The sequence below is a fragment of the Xiphophorus couchianus genome, chromosome 19, assembly GCF_001444195.1.
Source record: "Xiphophorus couchianus chromosome 19, X_couchianus-1.0, whole genome shotgun sequence".
NCBI classification, from domain to species: domain Eukaryota; kingdom Metazoa; phylum Chordata; class Actinopteri; order Cyprinodontiformes; family Poeciliidae; genus Xiphophorus; species Xiphophorus couchianus.
The window spans coordinates 9,637,920-9,660,266 of record NC_040246.1 but is presented as its reverse complement, the minus strand read 5'-3'; the positions used below and the strand labels follow the sequence as shown (position 1 = coordinate 9,660,266).

At 37.1% G+C, this 22,347-nt stretch overlaps 1 protein-coding gene across 2 annotated transcripts in view; it reads left to right on the top strand.

Moving 5' to 3' along the window:
• Positions 1-22,347, top strand: part of alk (ALK receptor tyrosine kinase) — a 401,288-nt gene that overhangs the window by 185,367 nt on the left and 193,574 nt on the right. Inside the window, exon 3 of one of the 2 annotated variants that reach the window (XM_028000489.1) lies at positions 4,556-4,714. In XM_028000489.1, the coding sequence (XP_027856290.1) occupies positions 4,556-4,714 (159 nt within the window). The remainder of the gene's footprint in view (positions 1-4,555; positions 4,715-22,347) is intronic. The other variant, XM_028000490.1, reaches the window with a different exon arrangement.

Here is a 22,347-nt window from a genome sequence, read left to right as displayed (position 1 = left end):
TGTCACAAAGAATGAATAAACCATTAAAAGCCGTGTCTCTGGTTATTTGGCAATTCATCAGTTCTGAGTCGCTTTGCAGCAGCAGAAGGTGGGTGAAATTGGATGACAGCTCTGGATCATACTCACGACAGTTGAATCATATCTCTCGTCCCCATTTGGCAGTATGCAGCAGCGTTTGGCCTGTCTGCATGCCAAATGTGTCTGTGCGTACATGAGTAGTGGTCTGATATCCTCTGGTGGAAAACACGAGGAGACAGCTGTGCAACTTATTTATCTACGTTAGTTTATATGAATGCAGAAAATATGCAAGTGTGTTTGTTTTGTGTCTGGACACACATTCAAATCAAAGTTCATATAAACAGGCATAGATGTGTGAGCCCTGGATAATTTCAGAATAGAAATGTACTGACTAACAAAGCACAATTAATCTTGATTTTTAAACATGTGTTAGCTAGTTGTGTTGAAAAACTGCATGAGTGTGAATAATTTGAGGAATTTTGGGTGTATGATTACACAGTTCCCACAGTGTGGGTTTTGAGTGCCCTTCGATAATTCATATCTAAATAATGGCTGGCAAAATAAACAATAGCCACTGTTAGAAAATACTTATTTAACTGTTAATGGAAAATAGAAAAAATGCTAAAGTTATTTGTCTTTACAAAAGTAAAAATGTCTTTGTTACAAAAACTTATTTAAAAAGAATCTTGGTCTTTACAAAGATAAAGATTAGAATAAAAGTAAAAAAAAGATGTATCTGACTTACAGGAGTTACTTTAAGAAGATATAAGTGTAAACTAGAATATAGGAATTAGGATCACAGCTTTCATCCAATAGTTCAGAGAAATCTGCAACCTGCAAATCCAGAGCTGCAAGTGACTCTTTGGCTTTGCAGTTCACTTAATATATTGAACGATGTACTGTAATATTGCCCTTTTTGTTTCATTCTTTGGTTCTGTGCCCCCATGAAAAAAACATTGTCTCCACTCTGGGCCCCCCTGGTAAATTTGGTCTACAGCCACCACTGTGAGCAATATCATGTGTGCACGCTGTAAAAGCAAAGAGTTATGAAAAGAAGAATAAAGTTACTAAAATTAATGCTTATAGACATATATTCATAATGTGGCATGGAGGTAAAAAGTGAGACGAAGGACAAAAACAAAACATGTACTTGTAAAGTGCGTTCACGCATCACTTTGATCATTTGGTTAAAAACAAGCTCACTACGTGCCAATCAAAAGATCTGTAAGTGTTTTAAAACATATGTATTTCTTTTACATTGAGTGTATTGGACTTATTTTCAAGCAGTTACAAGAGGGGTCTCTAACACTACTCCTCGCAAGCTATTATCCTACAGATTTTAGATCCATCCCTGTTCCAACATCCTCGATTCAAACGATTGAATTACCTCTTCAGCGTGTCATCAAGCTTGGCAAAGCCCTGGTAACGAGCTATTCCAACATTCATGTGTTGGAGCAGGACTGCATCTTAAAGCTACAGAACAGAACAGTAGATCTCAAGGATTAGGGCTGGAGACCCTTGAGTTATATTGTGCATAAAATGTGAACTCAGCGTAGATACAAGCAAAATAAATTATTGATCTATAGTAGCATAGTAGCTCCACTAGAGTAACTATGAAAATATTATTTTCTACGTTGCCATGCAACACCTACCTCTGAATAACAGGTCAAAACTTGGATGGATCAAGTGCAATAATGCATTGGCTGGTTGGAAAGAAAATTGCCATTAGAACTATATTATGTATATAAATACTATTTGTGTTTGCATTGTTGCTGAAGCGTCGCAGGAGGCGAGTTCATGAGGTAGAAAGAATAATACAGGGATGCTTAAACCACCAAGAAACACACAGTGTTAATTGTAACGGTGGAGTTTGCAGCTGCATAAGTTTAATCCTCACTTGCAGAGGGAAACTGCAGGAACAGACGTCTGCTCAATCTGCTAGCTATAGGCTAATGGTGAGTTACTAAACATTTGTTTGATAATCTGGTTTGTCTAACTGGTTAACTTATTTCACTGTTAGGATTGTAAATGAGGGTTGATTACAGTTAGTAGAACACCCAATGCAATAACAGGATGGTGTATATATCGATTTTGTAGTCAATACAGCAAACTGTCACAATGAAAATGGCCCATTTAAAGCATTTCAATCATCTGTATTGGACAAACTGTGTCAATACAGCAAAGTTTGTATTGGTGTTTACTTTAAAACCAGATTTATATTGTTTCATATTTGTTTAGCAAAAAGGGTTTCCTATAAAGAGACGGTGAAGAAATCTCTCCAAAGTAAAAGTTTTCACTTTCACAGAAGTTGCCCACTTTCAGATCAAGTTTTCTGTCATAAAATTTGATATTTGGTCTTCATAGTGGAAATAAGGCAGAATATGTGTAAAAGCATTTGGTTTTCTTGTTTTTATTTTATTTATTGTCATGATTTATTTCAGATCTTCCCCTATATGTTTAAATTCTAACTGGAGCACTTTTAGATTTAATTAATGAATAATTTTTCAGGCTTGTTATTGATTCTCCTACTGTAGGCTTTATAAGAATCTTTTTGTTTGGTGTTCTCATGCAGACTGCATTTTACCACAACATATTTACAAACTGTTTTCTGGACTGACAAAGTATTGATTTAAATCCTATTTGTGTTTATTTATTGCTTATACTTCTGTGCTGATTCACTTATTCATCAAATGGGTTTCCTTTTCTCCATCTTTATGTGACAATAATAATTTTTCAGTTGTAATTTGCATGATAATGGGACATGATCTACTAAATAGTTGCCTGTAGCTGTTTATTGTTGAGATAATTGTTCTCAATTTTAGAAGTTAAATTTTCTTCCAGTTATGGGTGAAACTAGTATTACATTTGCTGCAACACAGTATTCTTTTAGACAGAAAAGAGATGCTCTGCTATAGAAGGTTTTATGTTTATCATGGTGAGATTTTTATTACTGCTATTAGAGAATTATTATTTTTCAGCATTATATGCTGTTTGTTGGTACGAAGTGAAATTGTCCTGGCCCAATTCAGGCCATTATTCTGAGTGAACTTGGGAAACGGACATGGAGAGATAATACAACACTCAGTCCATCTCTTGTGGAGCATTACTGTGAAAAGCGATTCAAAAGTGACCAAGCTGCCTCAGAAGCGATTTAACAAGCCACAGGGATGGACATTTATGAAGTTATCTGCAGGAAATGAAGGACAGATAAAAGTGGGGAGCCTTATTTCTATCCATAAACACCATATTTCTGTGCTACAACAACAGTATTTAAATGAGATGGACAAACTGTTCATTGGCTTTTTCACCAACATTATAATTAACTCTCTATCACTCTGAAGGCCTCATTTAGAGTGCTTAATACAAAGCTTCATCTCATAACCAAGCGTGGCTAGGTAAAGCTTATTCGGTAGGAAATCACCTAAAAAGTATCATTTGACTTGATTGGGACCAAAGTCGATATTTTTATTCAAATCAAAGCACATCAATTCAGCACAAACATCACAAACTGTACAGCACAGAGCTGGTGGGTTGATGATTAGAGGCTGTTTTCCAGCCATACACAGCTGTGTTCATGGAAAAATGATGATGCGGATGATTATATCAGTGTCTGAACCAGTCATAGTCTGCTGTTTGGCTGCAGCATAAAAGATGCGGAACAAAAACGCTACAAAAATCACAGTACATATGTGCAGGAAATGTCTCCATTGACTGAGCCGATTCCATACTTCACAGATGTTTGTGTGACACTGGGAACTAGACAAGCTCTCTTCAGTGTAACCATTTTTTGTGCTTTTCAAAACACTTCTGCACCTCTCCCATATGATAAAGTGTGCCAGTTGGGCTGCAGCAGATGCGACCATGCGCCTGTTTGTGCGAGAAGCCCCGTTAAGCCCAGGGCTAAACTGTGCAGGAGTTTCCCTCGCCAAGCGACAAAACTGCCAGTCTTGCTGTTTTGGATGTTTATTTTACCACCTCCTCAAGTCTGGCAACACACATGTTTCGTTGTTTGCCATATTTCAGAAATACTTAATGCATATCATTTTGGATTAGTGTTTATGGCTTAGCATACCCAAGCTGCAGGGTACGCGGTTTGGAAGCTGGTGATTAGTATCACTTTGTACTTGCTGTTGTATTTTTATTGCTGTTAGAAGTTGTGTGTACTTTGAATTTAAAAAGTCTTTTACCAAAAAATGTCTAAAAATAAAGTTCTAAAGCATCAAAGAAAATCAAATCGTTGTTATTCTGGGGCTCTCTTTTATTGTTATATTTTGTTTTTGTATTTGTTCTTTTACCGTTGTTGATATGCTTTTCCAATTTCTGCATTACTGTACCTGCACTGATTTGGTGTAATCTGTCCAAGGAGGGTTCTTTCTCTTTGTAAGATAATTAATTGTAGGAGTCAATTGTGAGAGGCAAGTTACTATCCTTGTCACAAGATAGTTTGTTTTTTTTTGTTTGTTTTTTGAAGCCGTCTGCTTGGAGGTGTATTAGCTGTGAGTGAATTATTTGAAAGTTTATCTTTGTGCTTCTCTAGATCGGCAATGTCTTGGCAGGACATGCAGCCTCCAGCATGAGGATGTTCCCGAGTTGACATGGAGCATCGTGGCAGCAGGAGACCAGAGGGATGAACGGAACGGGAAAAGTGAAAAGAACACGGAAAGTCCTCACGGTTGGGAGGAAGGTAAGAATGAAGGTATCACGTTTCCCCCGTTGCAGGGGAATTTTGTTTTTCGATAACTTCTAGAAGGTTTTCTGATTATGTTGAGTTTGGACCAAAGCGTCCATTAATAATAGCTGTGTTGAAATACCATAACTTGTTCAAAACGGCTTCTTTTGTCATAAAACATCCCTTGTTCCATTGCAACATGCCTTCCCACATCCGCAACAACTGTCGATTCAGACTATAACTGGGAACATCTCATCTCCCGAAGTGATAGTAAAATAGGAGAGATAAGTCTGTTTACTTCCCTTAAATGTTTTTCTGTCCCTCTTTAATGATTCCTGGGACCAGTGAGATCGCACGCTAGATGAATCTGAAAAATGTCAAATGTACTCAGTGGTAAGGAAAGGGAGATGGACTGTGGATTTGACCCATGGCCGTCCTGCAAGTGTAGTTTTGGTTGTAAATTAAGTGTTGACTCACTTAATTCACAACCCCCAACTGTCAACTATTGAGGTAAAAATAAGGAAATAATGAAACAATATCTGCACAGACTGATGAAACAAGAACTACGGTACATATTCTGATCTTTTTCTGTCAGGTTGGCCATAAGGGTTCTTCTTACAGATCAACACATTTCACTACATTTTAATGTGTAATGACAACAGTGGTCAATTCTAATTTAAATTTAATTAAAATTCAGTTAGTTAATGAATGTTTCTAACTGCTTGGAAACTTGTTGCTGTTATTCCATTTGCTAAAAGGGGACATACTTTGTTAACCTCAGTCTACAGTCCAATCTGCTTTTATGTAATTTGTCAAAAGACACTGAGAACCTAGTAGCTGAACAGTTTATCCACCAGTTGAATTTTCTTTTTATATTATGTAGGTTGGCTTTATAGACAGACAACTGCCATTTTATAGACATGATTAAGTTTGTGCATGTAGAAATGTACTTTGTTGGAGACATGTTTCTTGATTTAAATAAACTAACAATTGTTGTTGGCATGATCTTAGCAGGTCTACATAAAAAGAATAACAAATTGTCTCCTATGAAAGTATTAAAAAGGATTCTATATAATTTTTAATCTGTCTTACTTACCTTGCGTTCAAATAACCTATCTGTAAAAGGGAAAAAAAGTCATACAAGAATAATTGTACAAAATACTTTAAAGTGTTTTTTTGTTTAGGAACAATGGAATTACTGGCAGACATTACTGAAAAGCAAAATAAATAGCTGTGCACTTTCAAGTCACAATGGTCTGCTAGCCACAATTCAGTTGGCATGTTTTGAAAAACTGATATGGGCGAGGAGGTTCTTTACACATATAAACGTTTCTCTTTAGAAAGGATGGGGTAAAAAAGATGGAGACTTGAAGGCTTTGATGTATAGGAATAGCTGAAGCCGTTTTCTATAGTGATAAAATAATGTGTTGTAAAATGTGAAACATTAAAGCCTGTAAATAGGCTATGTTACTTTCATACAAAAAGCTGGTCGTTGGGCTGAAGATGTGCAGATGCAAGCTGGAAAATCACTAAGGTGAGCAGGATCAAGCAAGAGTGCTGCATCCATAAATAGAACTTACCTCGACTCAATGCAGACTCCCAGAAAATGAATAATTAAAGCTGTTTACAACAAGATATGACGAGACCACTGCTGAAACTTGATTTTTATCATATTTTGAACTTGCTTGCATTGTCTCTGGTCATTGCTGGACGCTGCAGCAGCAAATGCAGAGGGAGGTACAGCTCAAAAAATTTCCATTTGTTGTAAACTGCTTGAATCTCTGCGGAAAGCAAATCTCCTGTGACGCTAATTGATTGAAAATGAGCCAACGCTGACGACTCCTGAGCAGATTGTGAATTAGACTCTCTGGTGAGTAAAAACAAAGACAAAAAATTATCTGAATGTCTGTAGCCAAAGACAGTGTGAAAATGATTGAGCATTGATTTCTAGCTCTTTTGCACATAATGGAGAAGCTGGAGCTGACTGGTAGCAAATTCAAGTAAGATGCTGTTTGCTGGAGCAGTTTGTTTGTAATGAAGAGTGGCCCCACGGAGGTCTGTCATCTGTCAACCAGAGGTGTCATCTGGATTTTTAACAGGCCAGAGTACGATTGGCTCTGCCTTGCAGTCTTGTATTGCCTGGTTTTGATGTTTAAGTATGTAGTATGCTGAAGCACCTACTGTTTGTGCTGTAAGCAATCTTGAGCATTATTACCAAAGGCAACTGGACTTCTCTTATCTTGAAGACTTTTTAACTCTCATCCAAGAGGCTTCTCTGGTGCTAAAACCTGGGTTGGAACTAGAAGACTTATAAGTTGTAATCAGAAACAATCACGCTGACAAGGCAAAAGAGGTCACTAACGAGGTCATTGTAATGACCTCTGTTTGATTCTCTGTTATGGTTGTTAAAACTGATGATCCTAAGATGTCCCCAACAATGATAACTTATCGGTCATCAGAAAGATACAGCATCGAACTGAACATGTCCTCATAAAGAGGGAAGGCAAGGACAAAGCTCATAAGTAATTCAAAAAAGCACTTTAACTCAACTGGGTGTGTGTTAAAACATCTAGGAATTTGAACAAAACAGTCAATTCAGGCTAGTGTAGGACAGGGCAAGAGGAGGCAGAAGAACATAGCCATCCCATGTCTGACAAATTAAGCATATTTTCTAAACACAATGTTCGAATGCATTTTAAATCTGGTCATGCTCTCAGACAGAAATTGATTCAACCCAAGGACAAATCACTCAAATCACAAGCTCAATGGTGTGGTATTTGCAGCCCAGTGCAGTGGAATGCAGAGAAATGTTTTATCTTTGTATTGGAGAAACAAAACTTCAGCAGCAACAAAAGGATGGCACAACACACAAGAGCCAACTCATCAGGTCAAGACTCAACAGTTTATTCCAACTCTCAATGAAAAGGGGCTCCACTTTTAAAAGCAATAATGTACATATTCTGGGCAGAAACTCACACCTGGAAATATGTAAACGAAACAGTGCATGTGTTGACATTGTTGAGAACATGTTAGGATCATCAGTGCCAAACACACATACAGGTAATGGAAAAGAGATTAGGTTTGGGAACCAGGTTGGTACTGAGAACATGAAAGCCACTTATGTAACTTATTGGGTAAAGCTAAGTGTGCCTTAAGAGTGGGTGGGGGAAGACATGAAGACCTTTAACAATTTCATAGAAACTTTACAAAGTATGAAATATTTGACAAATGAAATTTGGGGTATGAGCAATTAACTCGTACATACCTATTTTCCTTTTTCCACTCTTTTTCTATCTCTTTTTTACATCCATTACTCTGTGACCTTCAGCATTTTGTGTCCAGTCTGCTACCCTGGGACTCTGTCCAACTGGATAAATAATACAATAATATGTAAAATGCACGTTCAAAACACCAGGAGCGTTTTAGCAAACAATTTTTAGACTTTTTCAGCCCTGTGTGACATGAATATTGCACACTGAAATTGCAATGACGATATATGTTGAAATTGTTCTGCTTTTAAAACAATCGGCATCAGGACAGGTAATAGGAAAAACTGCAGACATAACAGCTAAAAAGTCCTTATTGAGTATTTTCCACTTACCTTCTTGGTAAGGATAGCACAATCTTTGCTTCTACAGTCCTTTGGGTGAAAACAGTAAAATCTCCTGCTCGTGATCCTTGCTGATTATAAGTTTCATACAAAGTTTCTCAAAGTTTGATTTAAAAATGAAACTGCAGAAAACTATTACCTGTTCATTTCTTGGTCACAGGATTGCATCTAGATAGATCAATGGTCCACTTGCCATGCAGGCAGGAAAGCTACCTAGTTGCTTTTTCTGTACCCAGCAACCCTCCTATCTGAGCAAATAATTATGAACCATTACTTTGGATGAGAGGCAATTTGTTGTACTTATGTATTTTGTATCAGAAATATAATAACCCTGGCATTTGAAGCAAGCCTTTACTTTGGAATTGGTCTGTCCATGTCCAGCCTGAGCCTAAAACACAGTAGAATCAGGACACGGAGCAAAAATATTACCTCCTTGGCAACAGACCTGGGACATTAGTTGATTATCTGGATGTAAAAAACAGTTGAATAAGAATAAGTGACAACAGATTACTTTCTTTCAGACATGTGCTACTTCTGTTCATCCTTCTGTACTACTTCTGTTTAGCCTAATTGTGCTGTACTGCAGCCACAATTGAGAGAAAAAAATAAATTGCAGAAGATTTGAGTTTTTTTGCTGCTCTTTTTTTGTTTTGTGGAAAAATGGCTTTAGTTCTGCATAAAAAGTAAAGACTACCATTTTGGAAAGATTGGACTGTTTTTTTTGACTTTGTAATGAAGGGTTTTCTTCACAAGATGGCACAATTTAAAGTGGGACAAATATAAATAAATATACTTTGATCACAATACAACAGGAATATGGCAATATGTTTAGGTCTTTACCTTTTTTAAAATACACTATGTCTTTCATGCTAGCACATACACCAAATTAAGCTCAATCTAGCACTCTGAACACTGATTCCAAAATGCATGTATTTAATGCCCTATCCTTGGATTTTTCTCATCTTGAGCTTGGCCATGCATGGTTAACAATTCCTCTTTTAGCTGACAATCTTGTAAGTCATGCATTAAATTGACCAAAGTTGTTGAACTGCCATGCATTTAAACCCTTGGCCACTGAAGGAAAGGGCATGGAGGTTCCATTAAAAATGTATCTGCCCTGGGAGATCTAAGAGGTAGCTAAGATAAATGTATAATTAGACCACTTACTCAGTTTCAGTAGAGGTATTTGTGACAATAAAATAGCTTGATTCCCTCCAGATCAATCTCTGCTAAAAGGCTTAAGAAGTGGTTAATGGACCTAAACTGCACAATATTTCAAACCATTTTTGTGGATGAGGAGTGAACATGCGCAGAGGGAAATGTTTCTGGAGAATCCCTCAGAGAAATTAGCTTTCTACAGAAGTAATTTTTCTAAGAGAGGTGCTAATCCATTTAATGAAGTGACAGGAGATCTTCTCTGTTTGGTGCTTCTGTTTTGCTGCGATCTCTGCAGAAACTTCAGAGGAAAATACCATAATGTGCAAAGTTGAAAAGAAAGCAGTACCATTTAGTAGTTATCGCTCATATGCTTATGTATTAGCTCATGTAATTGTTTTGACTTAAGCTGCAACTTGTTGGTCTGATATAAAACATTTTGAAGCAAAACATATATGAAAAATTTACTTTGTGCAAATATTTAGGTGACATAATAAGAGAAATGACTGTTGCTAAGTTTAAATGAAGACTACAGGACTCCATCTACTCATATTCCTTTCAGATGGCTTTTCTCAGAATCTGCAGCCAACTTGATGACGTGGTGCTAATGAGCTGCCAAACATCTGTCAAGACTTTTTTTCCCTCTTTCTTTTTCATCAGCAAATAAACCTTGGGAGCTTTGACTGAGCCCAATACTTATTAAATCCTTAAGAAACCAAAAGGAGTTTAAAGACCACGTTTTAACTAGAACTTCTAACCTTGAAGTCTTCGGTCTGTTCTTTCGCCTTTTGTCAAGGATGTCGTCAGAAAACCACACAATTGGTGTATTTGTCAATAATCCTGCAAATAGCCCAACTCCGACCTTACTGCTTTGATTAACTGCCCCGTTCAGTGAAAGCAAGGTCAGCGAAGTGCATCGGCTCGAGGTGGAGCTCATTGCTTTTTACCTGCAGTACTGTTTCAGTAATGTATTTACAGCCCAACCTAATTACCTGCAGCCTCCAAGAATCCTAATTATAACCTCATTAAAGCTTTGACATCGTCTGGACAGCGGGAAGCTGTTGGTGGGGGGCGAGGGGAGTGCAAAATTTTAATGTTTTGTTGCTAAATTACAACAAATAAGGAATACATTTTAAAACCATTCTGTCTTAGTGTTCATATATCAACAAGAAAACATAGTGTCATTGAATGTGTTACTTAGCCCTTACATGCATAGTGGTCACTACAGTGGACAGCTATCTAAAAGCCATTTTCTTGTGCTTCCTGTGGATTTTTATGTTATAAATGCACACAGACCACTGAAGTGGACACTAATGCATCATAAAATATACCATCAACTACTGGCCATTAGCTGCAAATGCAAGAAATTATTTTTGTTAAATACAATATGGCCGACAGACAAAAAAGCATGAGAACCGACCCGGTCCCTCCTTCTACTGTAGACGACTCTTGCAAGTAAAAAAAATATTGTGACATCAGGTAACCCCTAAGGAACAATACTACTGATGTATTTTTCAAATAACAACTTTGTATTTGGACAAAATTACAATTGATCACATAAAAATAAAAAATAAATTATTTTTACAAAAAAAATTTCCTACCTATTTTATGCCTTAAGAAAAAAATTTTAAAAAATGGAAAAAAAATTCTGACACAAAGGATCATAATTCATGCATGAAAGGGTTAGGGTCTTGTAAAGACGCAGAAGGTTGATAAAATATCCTTAGGAATATCTGGATATGGCAATTTACTCACAAGTCTAAAAACGATGAATTGAAGCAATAAGCTAATTTTTACTGACAGTGAACTAGAAACTGTGCAAAACTGGCTTAAAAACTATGCTAAATAGGCACCACTTTTTTTTTTAAACGTATAAGTGAATTTTACTTGTTTAATGTAAAGTAACAGGAGGAAAAGGACTGACATTGTCTGATATGAAATCGTGTAATGTGGGGGTGTTTATGAATGATCCAGTGTGGCAGAGGTGTGCTGATTATAGTCTGACAGGGCTGCATTGTCACACCCTCATTCTGAAGTTGATTCACCAAAGGAATGTGAAAGTTGAAGCCCAATTACTTTATACATATTTGGTGGAGTCCTCTTCAGTTTCTGACTCCATTTGCAGTCAAGCTTTTGTGAATCTTCCCCAATCTCTTAATTCAGAATCCTCTTAAGGCTGCGGTTGTCCCTGCTGAATGTGCATATTTTTCTGCAACATTTTTTTGCAGAAAAATATGCATACTGATACCCTCAATGCTGAGGGTATCAGTATTGCTGTAAGTGATTATCATCACAAATACCAGAAATAAACACTTGAGTTATATTACTCTATGAAATTGTCCATTTAATGGGTTTTGTTTTTTAATTGAACAACCAAAGCCTTTCCATAATATTGTAATTAGAGATTCACCTGTATATATGCAATGTAGCTGCTCTGTAAGCGGAGGGATGAAGGCCCAGATTTTCCCCCTGCAATTACAAAACAGTCTGTCACCTCGACATCTCTGACAACCACCTAACTGCTGTTTGCACCTATTGACTTTTTTTCTATAAACTGAGGTTTTGCACACCATTTAGCCAAGACTTTGTAATGCAATGGATGGGCCAGCTCACTTGAGCATTACGCACAGACACATCCTCATTGCCCTCATGTTCAGGTCAAGATCAATAAGCTGATTGATTAAAGGACAGATATCTGGCCAGCTGGCAGCATATGGGTAGGGGATTGAGTATAGCACACACTGGCCCTCAAGAAACCAATCGATCTGACCTTTAGGGATCGATGATCCACTCAGGAGTTAGTGAGGAGCATCTGGCAGTTAAAATGGACCCTCTTAATAACGGACAGAAAAATCTACTTCTGTGGCCTTGTGGTGAGTAAACCCAGGGTTAATGGACCAAAAATGAAGAGTTCCGTTGTTCTCGCTCAGTTACCATCAGTTCATGTGTTCCTTTATGTTCAGAAATGAAAAAAAAGGCCAACATGCTGTGACTTTTCTTCTGAAATGATTATGTGGCAGAAGAAAAATGTATCCTTGATTATTCCCGGCTCCTCCTCCCTGAAGACATTTTTTAACATAGCAACCGCAGGCGATGTATCAGCACCAAGGCAATACACCTCTGAATACATACACAACACAACAGATGTCAATATGTCAGCAGCGCAGAACAGAAAGACTAATTGGATAGTCTGCAGACTGTATGCTAATTACATAAGAAGGAACGTCGACATAATTCGTTTTTTTTGTTACTGAAAGGTATGGTGTGCATGTAATTGCTTGCCTCTCTTTTGTCTTTAGCTATACTTTGTTAAATGTTGAAGAGTGATGAGATGGACAGTAATGGCCTCTTTGTAGCTTCTGCTGGCATTTATTTGACAGGAGTCTCATTTTCAAAAAATCTTGCCAGCCTGTGATTACATGGACAGCTAAGCGCTCAAACAGAGTTAAAGTAATTCTTCCATTTTAAATTGCTCAGGTTAATTTTTATTTTTTACATTTCTAAACTAGCCATGCCCTGGAGATTTCTGGGTAACCCATTTGAATCTACCCAGAAATATATAAAAAATGGCACTTGCACTTTGCTTAAAATATCACTCAGTGAATTATCTTATCAGTGCCTCAGTTCATTGACATTAAAAATGTCAATAAAAAGTTAAATGATCAAAATAAATTGCATAACCAGTGTTTTCCGACATCAGCCACATAGAAAATTATTTTCATAAATAGTAATACTGGCTTATATTGCTTAAAACTAACATTTCCAAAATCCATTTTTTGTTTAAGACAACAGCATTGATTTACATCAAGTTTTATAAATGGTGAAAACAATTTAAAAACAATGTGTAGATGACAAATTTTGAATTTTTACATGCTTTGGTTTTGTTTCGGACCAGTTTACCTGGACTTTAAATTGTAGCCTTTCTACAGAAATGTAAATGTGGTACAACACATTTCTCATGCTTTTTCTGTAAGTTATCATTACTTGCATAAACTATGGAATGATCAGTTGTACCAGTCAAGACATAGAAATCAGGTTCCCTTAATTCACATCTAGAACTTAGACCACACTGATGTAAACAGCTTCAAATGGTCTGTTGTGACACTTGGGTATCTCTCAACTCTCTTAGATGTGTGAGGCGTTGAGTTGTGTTCATCATCCGGTTCTGCGGGAAACTGATCACAACAAAGTGCTCATCAGTGTGGGATGTAGCCAAAGGACATCAACTCCTTCTGTGACTTTCCCAGTCTCTCTGCATCTCTGTTGCAACGCTCTAATGACACTCTGTGACACTTTAAGCTCAGTGGCCACTTCTCCTGAGAACATCCTGTTTGAAGCCTTGCCGTGGTGAGGTGCTGTTCATTAGGTGTCGCCTTGGTCTCCTGATGTCAAAATGAAAATGTCATGATGAAGAGGACCGTTCAAATGCCAACACATTTATGGATTGATTCATGGATTCAAACACGTGTTTGATGCAAAAGCACTGAAATGTTGCACAGTTGGACATTTGCATTCAAAGGTTTAGGAAAGGTCACATTAAGTTCACCTGTAAAGATTATAGTGCATTTCAGGCTCATCCTGTTTGATTGAAGTAGAATATTGGCTAATAGAGTGTTGTCAACTGCATTGAGTCATTGACTTTGCAGCAATCCTTTCTGAACAACCATGTGGTGACAGCGGAGAGGAATAGCTCCTTTTTAACATGAATGAATCTCTAGCAGAAACAACCTTAGTCTGCTATAACTTGCCAGAGGTGGAGGGGACAGAAACCTGACAGGAAAAAATATAACACAGAAACCAAGGAGTATTGTCCACTTCTGTTAGAGATTAGATTGTATATGATTTTCATATGGTGTCTGTCATATTAATGTAATTTACAAACTGTCAGGTATGTGTAAAAAGGTTGTTTTCATACTGACTGTGCTTTCCTTTGAAGTTATCTGTATGCTGGCCTATATATACATTAAAACACCTCCTTTGATCATTAGACTTCCTTCACAAGTGTCAGGAAGCGGTGCGGTGTTGGTGGTGAGGCAGACGCTGTAGACCCAGGATGTGGTAACTTAATGGTTTTAATGGTGAATGTCTAGCAAAACACAGTCCAAAATAACGGGCAGCACGGCCGAGCGGAAACCAGGGCTCGACGCCGGTAGCAACTGTAAAAAGGAATCCACAACGGAACAACACGAACGCACATTAGACGAGGACCCGACAAAGAACAGACACACAGGTGACACTAAATACACTGGGGGTAATCAGGGAACAAGAAACACCTGGGAACTAATCAAGGGGAGGACAGGACAAGGAAAACTCTAAATAAATACACAGACAACACAGAACATGACAACAAGTGGTCTGAATAATGAATCATGTTCTATAGTAAGATTGTTGACTTGAATTTCTTTTTGGAGTTTATGTCCTATGTAATGTTTACTAAAATCAAACTACTGGATTTAAAGGATTTCTGAGCCCAACTCTTTCTGCTTGTAATGTTAAAACACTGAAAAAAAAGCCAGTTTTGAAAGGGAAAAATAACATCTAAACGTTTCCTATTCAGTTTCACAAAATAACATAAGCCCAGTCAAACTAGAGTATTGTGAACATCAATTTTCAAGTACTTTTAAAAATTAATTTTAACTGAATTTATTTCTATGCTTTGAATAAGCCATTCTAATTAATGAATAACCTAGTCTGTGCCTGGTCTGGAGTGCGCAAAAAAACCCTAATCTCTAGGCTGCATGTAAAGTATTTAAATCAATGCTTCACCATATGCTTCATCAATATACTGTGCTTTTTCTTGGTTTTATATATGCTAGTGGTTGTCTCCCCTTCTCTGGATTTTTTAAATTTTATTTAATTTTTTTTTTACTTTTTTGGTAGTAAAAAAAAAAAACCTGGTCTGTGCCTGGTCTGAAGACACTGGTAGCTCTGATTTTACCTTTAGGGCTTTTAAAACACAGGAAGGACTGGAGGCTTTTCTACACAGTTTGTGATGTGATGCTGAGCTACAGCTTCAACTCTTGTCCACTCTCAGAATGAACTCCCTTCACGGCTCCTTTACAGTAAAGGATTTCTATTACTTTTGCTCTGCCATGTACTTTTAGGATTTATTCAACTAAATAGAAGGCAGACTTCCTCCAATTCATCCAGCTTCAATAAAGCCAATGCTTATGGAAATTTGCTCTCTCCAGCTTTGCAGTGCAGAATTTAAGCACCCAACTGTCGATATAAGATCTTGTTCTTTCCTCCTCTGTATGAAGACATTCTTTAAAGCTAAGCATTTGCTACAACTATAAAATATTACATCATTATATCCAGTTTCTGTTTTCCATACCCAGTTATTTCTTTCCAAGTAGAGATGAAGCTCAGATCCATTTATCCTCCCGCTCTGTCCTGGAATTTCTCAAAACTTAAACACCAGGATCTTTAAGATAGATTTATAAACAACATTTGTGGAGTTGAGTGTGGGGCAAGATGGGTTGCTCATTCTCAGCAAAGCCTTTCTTCCCATAGCAAAGAGCTATTGGTCGAGAAAGCTTCAATTTTCTAAAATGGACAAATAATTGGAGGCAAATGCAGTGTAGAGAGAGATCATTGTGGTATTCTACAACTAGTGGCAATCCAAAGTCTCCAATTTCAGTGACTCAACTCTGTCTTCCAAAATGTCAATGCTCGCCCCTACAGAGCAGGATTTATAGAAAACTGATTTTTGGAGTGGATGAAATGACTTTATTGGACAGTGGTGGAGTCAACCCGGGGTGTTTTTTTTTTTACCAGAGTGACTGGCAAATCACATTGGCTGACTTACAACAATTGTTTGTTGAGGATTTGCCATCCCACTTCAGTGTGTGAACAAGCTAGTTAACAGGATGAGACAAAGGTGCCAGACTGTTGTGACTTTGTACAGTTCCCCGACGGCCCCTGTTTCTAAATTAATAAACGGTTGAAATGCCCAAATCTCTTTTTTGGGGCAAATTTCAATCATCCTGTCCAATAAGCACCAAACAAAAGTCAATAGCGAAATAATCTATTGGATATTTAATGAGGATTAGGCAAGTGTTCGTGGACACAACCTCCACTGATGTTCTGTCCACGAATGTAGCTTCTTTAAAACTGTAGAAATCATCTACCAAACTCAAATCTCTTTACTTTGTATGGCATGTTTAGTCGAGGTGAGGGGTGAACACATGGAAATTAAAGAAAAACTTACAAAAATGAAAAGACGTCCTGCTGCAGTATAAATTGTGAAGTAGATGACTATCCTTGTGACATTTTGCTCACCATGCTTCCATGTATCATCAGTTATATTTTAGATTACTGTCCTTGTAGCTACAACACACCCTCTGTCTGATCTTCATCATCTTCTAATCCATCTAAGTAAATGGATCTAATCCATCTAAGTAGATGTATCTAATCCATCTAAGTAGATGTATCTAATCCATCTAAGTAGATAGATTAGATCTACTTGGAGGAAAAACTTTTTCCTCAGTGAAAAAGTTTTGATCAAAAATTTTCAAACCCCAAATTCAGAAGAATCTTTATTGAGGCTCTGTTGAAGCTAAAAACTTTCTGTTGTTGATTCCAGTTGTTTGCATCTATCCTCACCATGTATTTTAGCCTGTATATAGCAAAACTCTCACATCAGAAGAGCCAGACCTTCACAGTGTGTAAAAAATGTCCCTTTTTAGTCCATGTGTTGCATTAAACTTTTTCTCTCTCATTGGTTACTTACACTTGTTAGAAAGGAAGCAACACCTCTTCTCGTGTACTTTATTGCCTAATCCCAAAACTGATTAAAGGAGTTCCATCAGATCCCAGGTTGAACAGCCAATAAAGATGCTAGTCAGTACTCAAAGTTTTGCCTTCCTCATGTTTTGTATTTTGTGAGTTGATTAACTTCTTGGTAAGTTTGCATTTCTAATTGCTTTTTGTATTAATATATTCAGAGTGGCTTTGTGTAATTGCCTTTTACTCCAATTTCTCAAACCACATACATGTGTTCTTAACTCAGTGTGCTGCAAATGAAACACATCAGTTGAGCTTATGAATTTAGTCATTACCTAAATAAATGGAATGTGAGAGTGTAACTTACTTTTCAAGACCAACTCTCAGATGCTACCATCGAGACATATTTTTTTATTTTATAAAGTAGATAACAAACTGCTTCCCATTTATCAGTTAAGATCTGAAATACAATCTAAATGGGTATTTATTGTATCTCATTAAACATGCAGAGCCAACCAAGATAAAAGGGGACCTTGCTGATAAAGTAACATTATCAACGCATCAACAAGTCTGACTCAATGGCTGTGACAAAAAATAATTAACAATTTCAACATTTTGTGAATGCCAAGTATTTACCTACTGTTTTTTTGTTTTGTTTTATTTTCTGTACTTCTGACAAAGAAAAATCTTAGTAATTTCTCTAAGTAAACAAACTTAACTCAGTAGAAAAGGATATTTATTTTTAAACAATAGGGAGAAAGTTTTCTTCTCAAATGATGCCTCCAGTGACCTGAAAATTTTGCATTAGCAAGATGAAGATAATTTACTGTTTTTGTTTGTGGATTTTAGAAAACTCAAAACTCAGATAAAATGTTAATCTGTTCTGTGTTACTGTCAGCCTTCTGTAGCTAAGCTGCTGGAGTTGTACATGAATCCTCGAGTACAACAGACTTACTTATCACTCTGTTCAAAATGCTTGTGGTTGAAACATGTGGAACAGCATGTTTCTTTAATTTAATGATAAGATCCCAGAAAGACTTGCTAGGGAGAACTCTGAACCACATATTTACACCCCGTCCCCCGTATCGTTCTCTGTGTGTGGCAACCCAGCAGTCACTTAGATGAAAGCCCTCAGAGTAAGTCAAGGAAATACATATGAGAGGAAAAGGGATAAGACAAATCTATAGACCAAAAGATATCCAGAGATGAAAGGAGCTTCTGAAGGAAGTAGAAATCAAATGAAGGTCCTTGAAAAGACCTCCAGATCAATCTTGGCTGGTTTCGCCTTATGGAGTAAAACTTGAACTCCAAGTTTTGATAGTTGGGTAATTTATTCATAATGAACTCATTAGGAGAAGTTGATCTCTAAATGCTCAGTTGGTGAACATGACATCTGATGTATATATTTTTTTATTTTACTTTAAAGCTAATCAGACACGTTAATGTTACTTCTAATGAAAAACTAGAGAGATTTTAAACACAAAAGCCTTATTCTGGCTTTTCACCCTTGAAGTACCAAAACAAACATCTGCTGAATCAGTATTTGTTGTAATTAATGAGGAAACTTTAACTTAAGAATGGAAATTCTGCAACACAGACAATAATACTTCCAGTAATCTCAAAGAAGAGGACTCTTGGTTTTTATAATTAGACATATATTCCGACTCTTATCTCTTTAGAGCTTGGATAGCAGCAGTGATTGTTCAGTTAGACAGATTTCAGATGTTGCTCACTTATTTAACAAAAAGACTGCTGAGCCAAATCAGCAATAGCCCTCGAATTAACAGTGTTACTGTGATGATAACAAACTAGTTTGCGCTGCAATCCATTTTTCACTGACTGGGAGTTGTTCTCCAACTGCAGATTAATCTTCAGCTTTTTATGTAGTGTTTTCCTGAAGTGTTTTCATGCCTCTCTTCAAGTTGGCTGACATCACAAGCCTAGTCCCTTTATTTCTGATACCCATCAATAAAATCACGTGCTACTAGTTGCTCCCAGAAAGCACCAGATAAATAAATGTTCTACCTGTATGTAATCTCGTCTGGGTGTCTACCAAATGGTGGGACTTTTTATGAGTTTCAATTCAAAAAGCTAAGTTCGACTCAGTTGCTGGCAAAACATTATGTGATTTATAACACATCCTTCAACACCACACACACACACACCTTCATAAATGCAGATCTCTTACTTCTTCATCTGCAACTAAAACTTTCTTTGCCATCTGGCTTTTTTTTGTTACAAATATATATGGTTGTTTAGGTTGTAAGTCAACATAACAGATATTTGACGGATTGTTAACCCAGTCAGAATCATTAAAGTCTGCATCTTGATGCATCACGTTTTTCTCCCCACCTCTAATGAAGACCAAGGAACACAGGTCAGTGTTAAAGTCGTGGAAAATCTTTAAGCAGGTGTAGTTTGGAGAAATACATCTCAAGCTTTGACAGCTTTGAACATCTCAGAGAGCTCAGCTTGAAACTTAATTGGAAAATGAAGAGTATTGCACAGCTGCTAGCCTAGTAAGGCATGGCAAACTACTTAAACAGACAGGCCACGTAAGGGAAACTTAATCAGAGAAGCAGTGAATAGACCAATGAAATCTACAGCACAGGAGGGAGAATTGGATCTGAGACCAAAATTCAACTCTTTGGCCTCAATGAAAAACTCTGTGTAACTGAAAACTAACACTGAACATCATCCTGACACGCCATCCCCAAAGAGAAATATGTTGCATCTCCCAGAGCTGTGGGGAGGCTTTTCTTTAGCTGTTAAAAGGTGGTTATACAAACTGTTGCGCAGATTCTAAACAAATGCCTGCCTTACTTTAATAAATTAATCTAGATTTTAGAAACAGCATATTTATTGTTTTTCTGTGCAGTCTGATTTCCTCTTGCAGTTAAAACAAATGCAGCTCTTAGCTAGCTGTGGAGTGCCAGCAATCACTGTTTGTGTTGTTCTGTGAAAGACTGGCCACCTGTCCAGGGTGAACGCTGGAGATGGGCACCAAGCCCCTGAGTACAATTGTGTCCAGTCTGTTAGTTCTCAGTCAATTAGGCAAATTGATACAAAGGTACAAACTGTATTTTTTTCTTTGCTCATACTTTCACAGCATGGAAAACAGAGGTTGGTCCTTTCAACTTATGAATGTTTAACCATTGTGAGTGTACGTGAATGTTTTAAAAGAAATCAGCTGTTACTAAGTGACAGCTCAGAGTGGAGACGAGCTGTTTAACTGACTAACAAGGATTAAATAGAGGATGTTAGTTGACTCATTTCTCACCTTTTAAATCGGCACTTTTTTCCAGATTTTCTAGATTAAATTTAGCTGAATTTAAACTGTACTGAATGTATTTCACTTTTAGGAGAGACTATGATGATAGCAGTGCTGTTATGTGTAGTACACATCTGTAACACAATGCTGTAGATTGCAGTGAGGGAGAAGTTTTGATATACTTGGTTGTTTTGCACAAAGTGCTTACATCAAAGGTTAACAATGCGGCACACAGATTGTAACAAGGTCTTCTTGCAGGTGTTGGATGCAGAATAATCTGCCTTTTGTTGTTGGTGTCACACACATGCATACAATAGCACAATTGCCTTTGGCAACATGAGACAGCTCCACAATCATCTACAGCAAGCAACACATGAGGGTTTATTTTTCCTGACATGACAAGTTGGTCTGATATTCTAAAAGCTCCAGAAGCAACTAACAAGCATGATGGAAAGTACAACGTTTTAAAAAAACTCCTCCTGAAAAAGCTTTACAGTGAAAGGATTTGTTGGATTGTTGCTGAAAATTTTAAATCAAAGCTCATCAAAGTCAGGAAAACATGACTTGGGATAAAAAAAAAAGGAAACAAATGAGCTCCCTATGCAGAACTTGGCAACATATTTACATCTACCACAATGAAGCTCAAATTAAACTGCAAATCTTCCATTGATCCATTCATTTATTTTTCATTGCACCAGCTTAATCCCAGCTGGTGCAATGAATAGCAGGTCAGAGGATTGTTTCAAGTTTTGGCTGGAGGTTTTCTGTTTGGAGTTATTTCTTTCCTCCAAAATTAAAAAAACAAGCAGGCTAGCTTAATTAGTGACTGAATAGATTTTGTGAGTGTGCATGAAATGTAGATGATGCAGTGCTAATGCAGAAATACCCTTTAAATCTTTTCACATTTAATCATATTGCGGTTAAAAAAAACCTCAATGTATCTTACTAACATTTTTTGAGCCAAGCCAACAAAAATAATGCCTAATTTTGAAGTAAATTTAAAAATCAAAGTGGGGTTAAAACAGTTGTCCCAAAACAGTTTAAGTATTAGATAGCTGTCACTTTTATGTGGTTTAATATCTGTAGGAATAGCTGAAGATTTGGAGACGTTTAAAGCAAGGTTAGGTCGTAATCCTGTTATTGGTGCACCCATAATGATAAAACAATTCAACATCCAAAAATAGTATGCTTAAAATCTATCAGGATATGGCCATCTGGCAAAGAAAGCAATAACCAAAGAAGCAGACAAGGTGCCCATGATAATACTAGAGAAGCTGTAAATGTCCACGTCTCACATAGGAGAATCTGTTAGCAAATTTTAATTGTGCTCCCTACAAATCTGTCTTCAATGGGCAAGTAACATTGTTGAACTGTTGAAAGAAGTCCTGTTTGCAGTTTGCTCCAAGCCAAGTCAAATACACTATGTTCAGAGAAGACAAAAATGTAACTTCTGTGCTAAATACAAGACAATCTGCTGGTGTGCTAAATTAAGGAGAATCTAGCTATGGCAAGCTATCAACCTTTGTACATTACTCCCAAAATGAAACATTGTGTCGGCTGTATTACGCTTTGGCAATCCTTTTCTTTAGAAGGGAACCTTTATGGAAAGATTTATGGAGCTAAACCCAATCTTGGGGAGAAAAAATTGTTAAAGCTGCAGAAGACTTGAAATTAGGGCTAGCTGTTGTCCTTACAGCATGAAAACAACCCAAAACGCACAGCCATAATTACAGCGGAATCATTTGGATTGGTGCATATTCATTTACTAAAATAGACCAATAAAAGTTTAGAACTAAACTGAGTTGAGGTGTGGCAAGACTAGAAAGTTGATCTTCAAAAACTCCTTCCATTCTGACTAAGCTTGAGGTATTTTGTAAAGAATGGGCAAATATTTCGGAA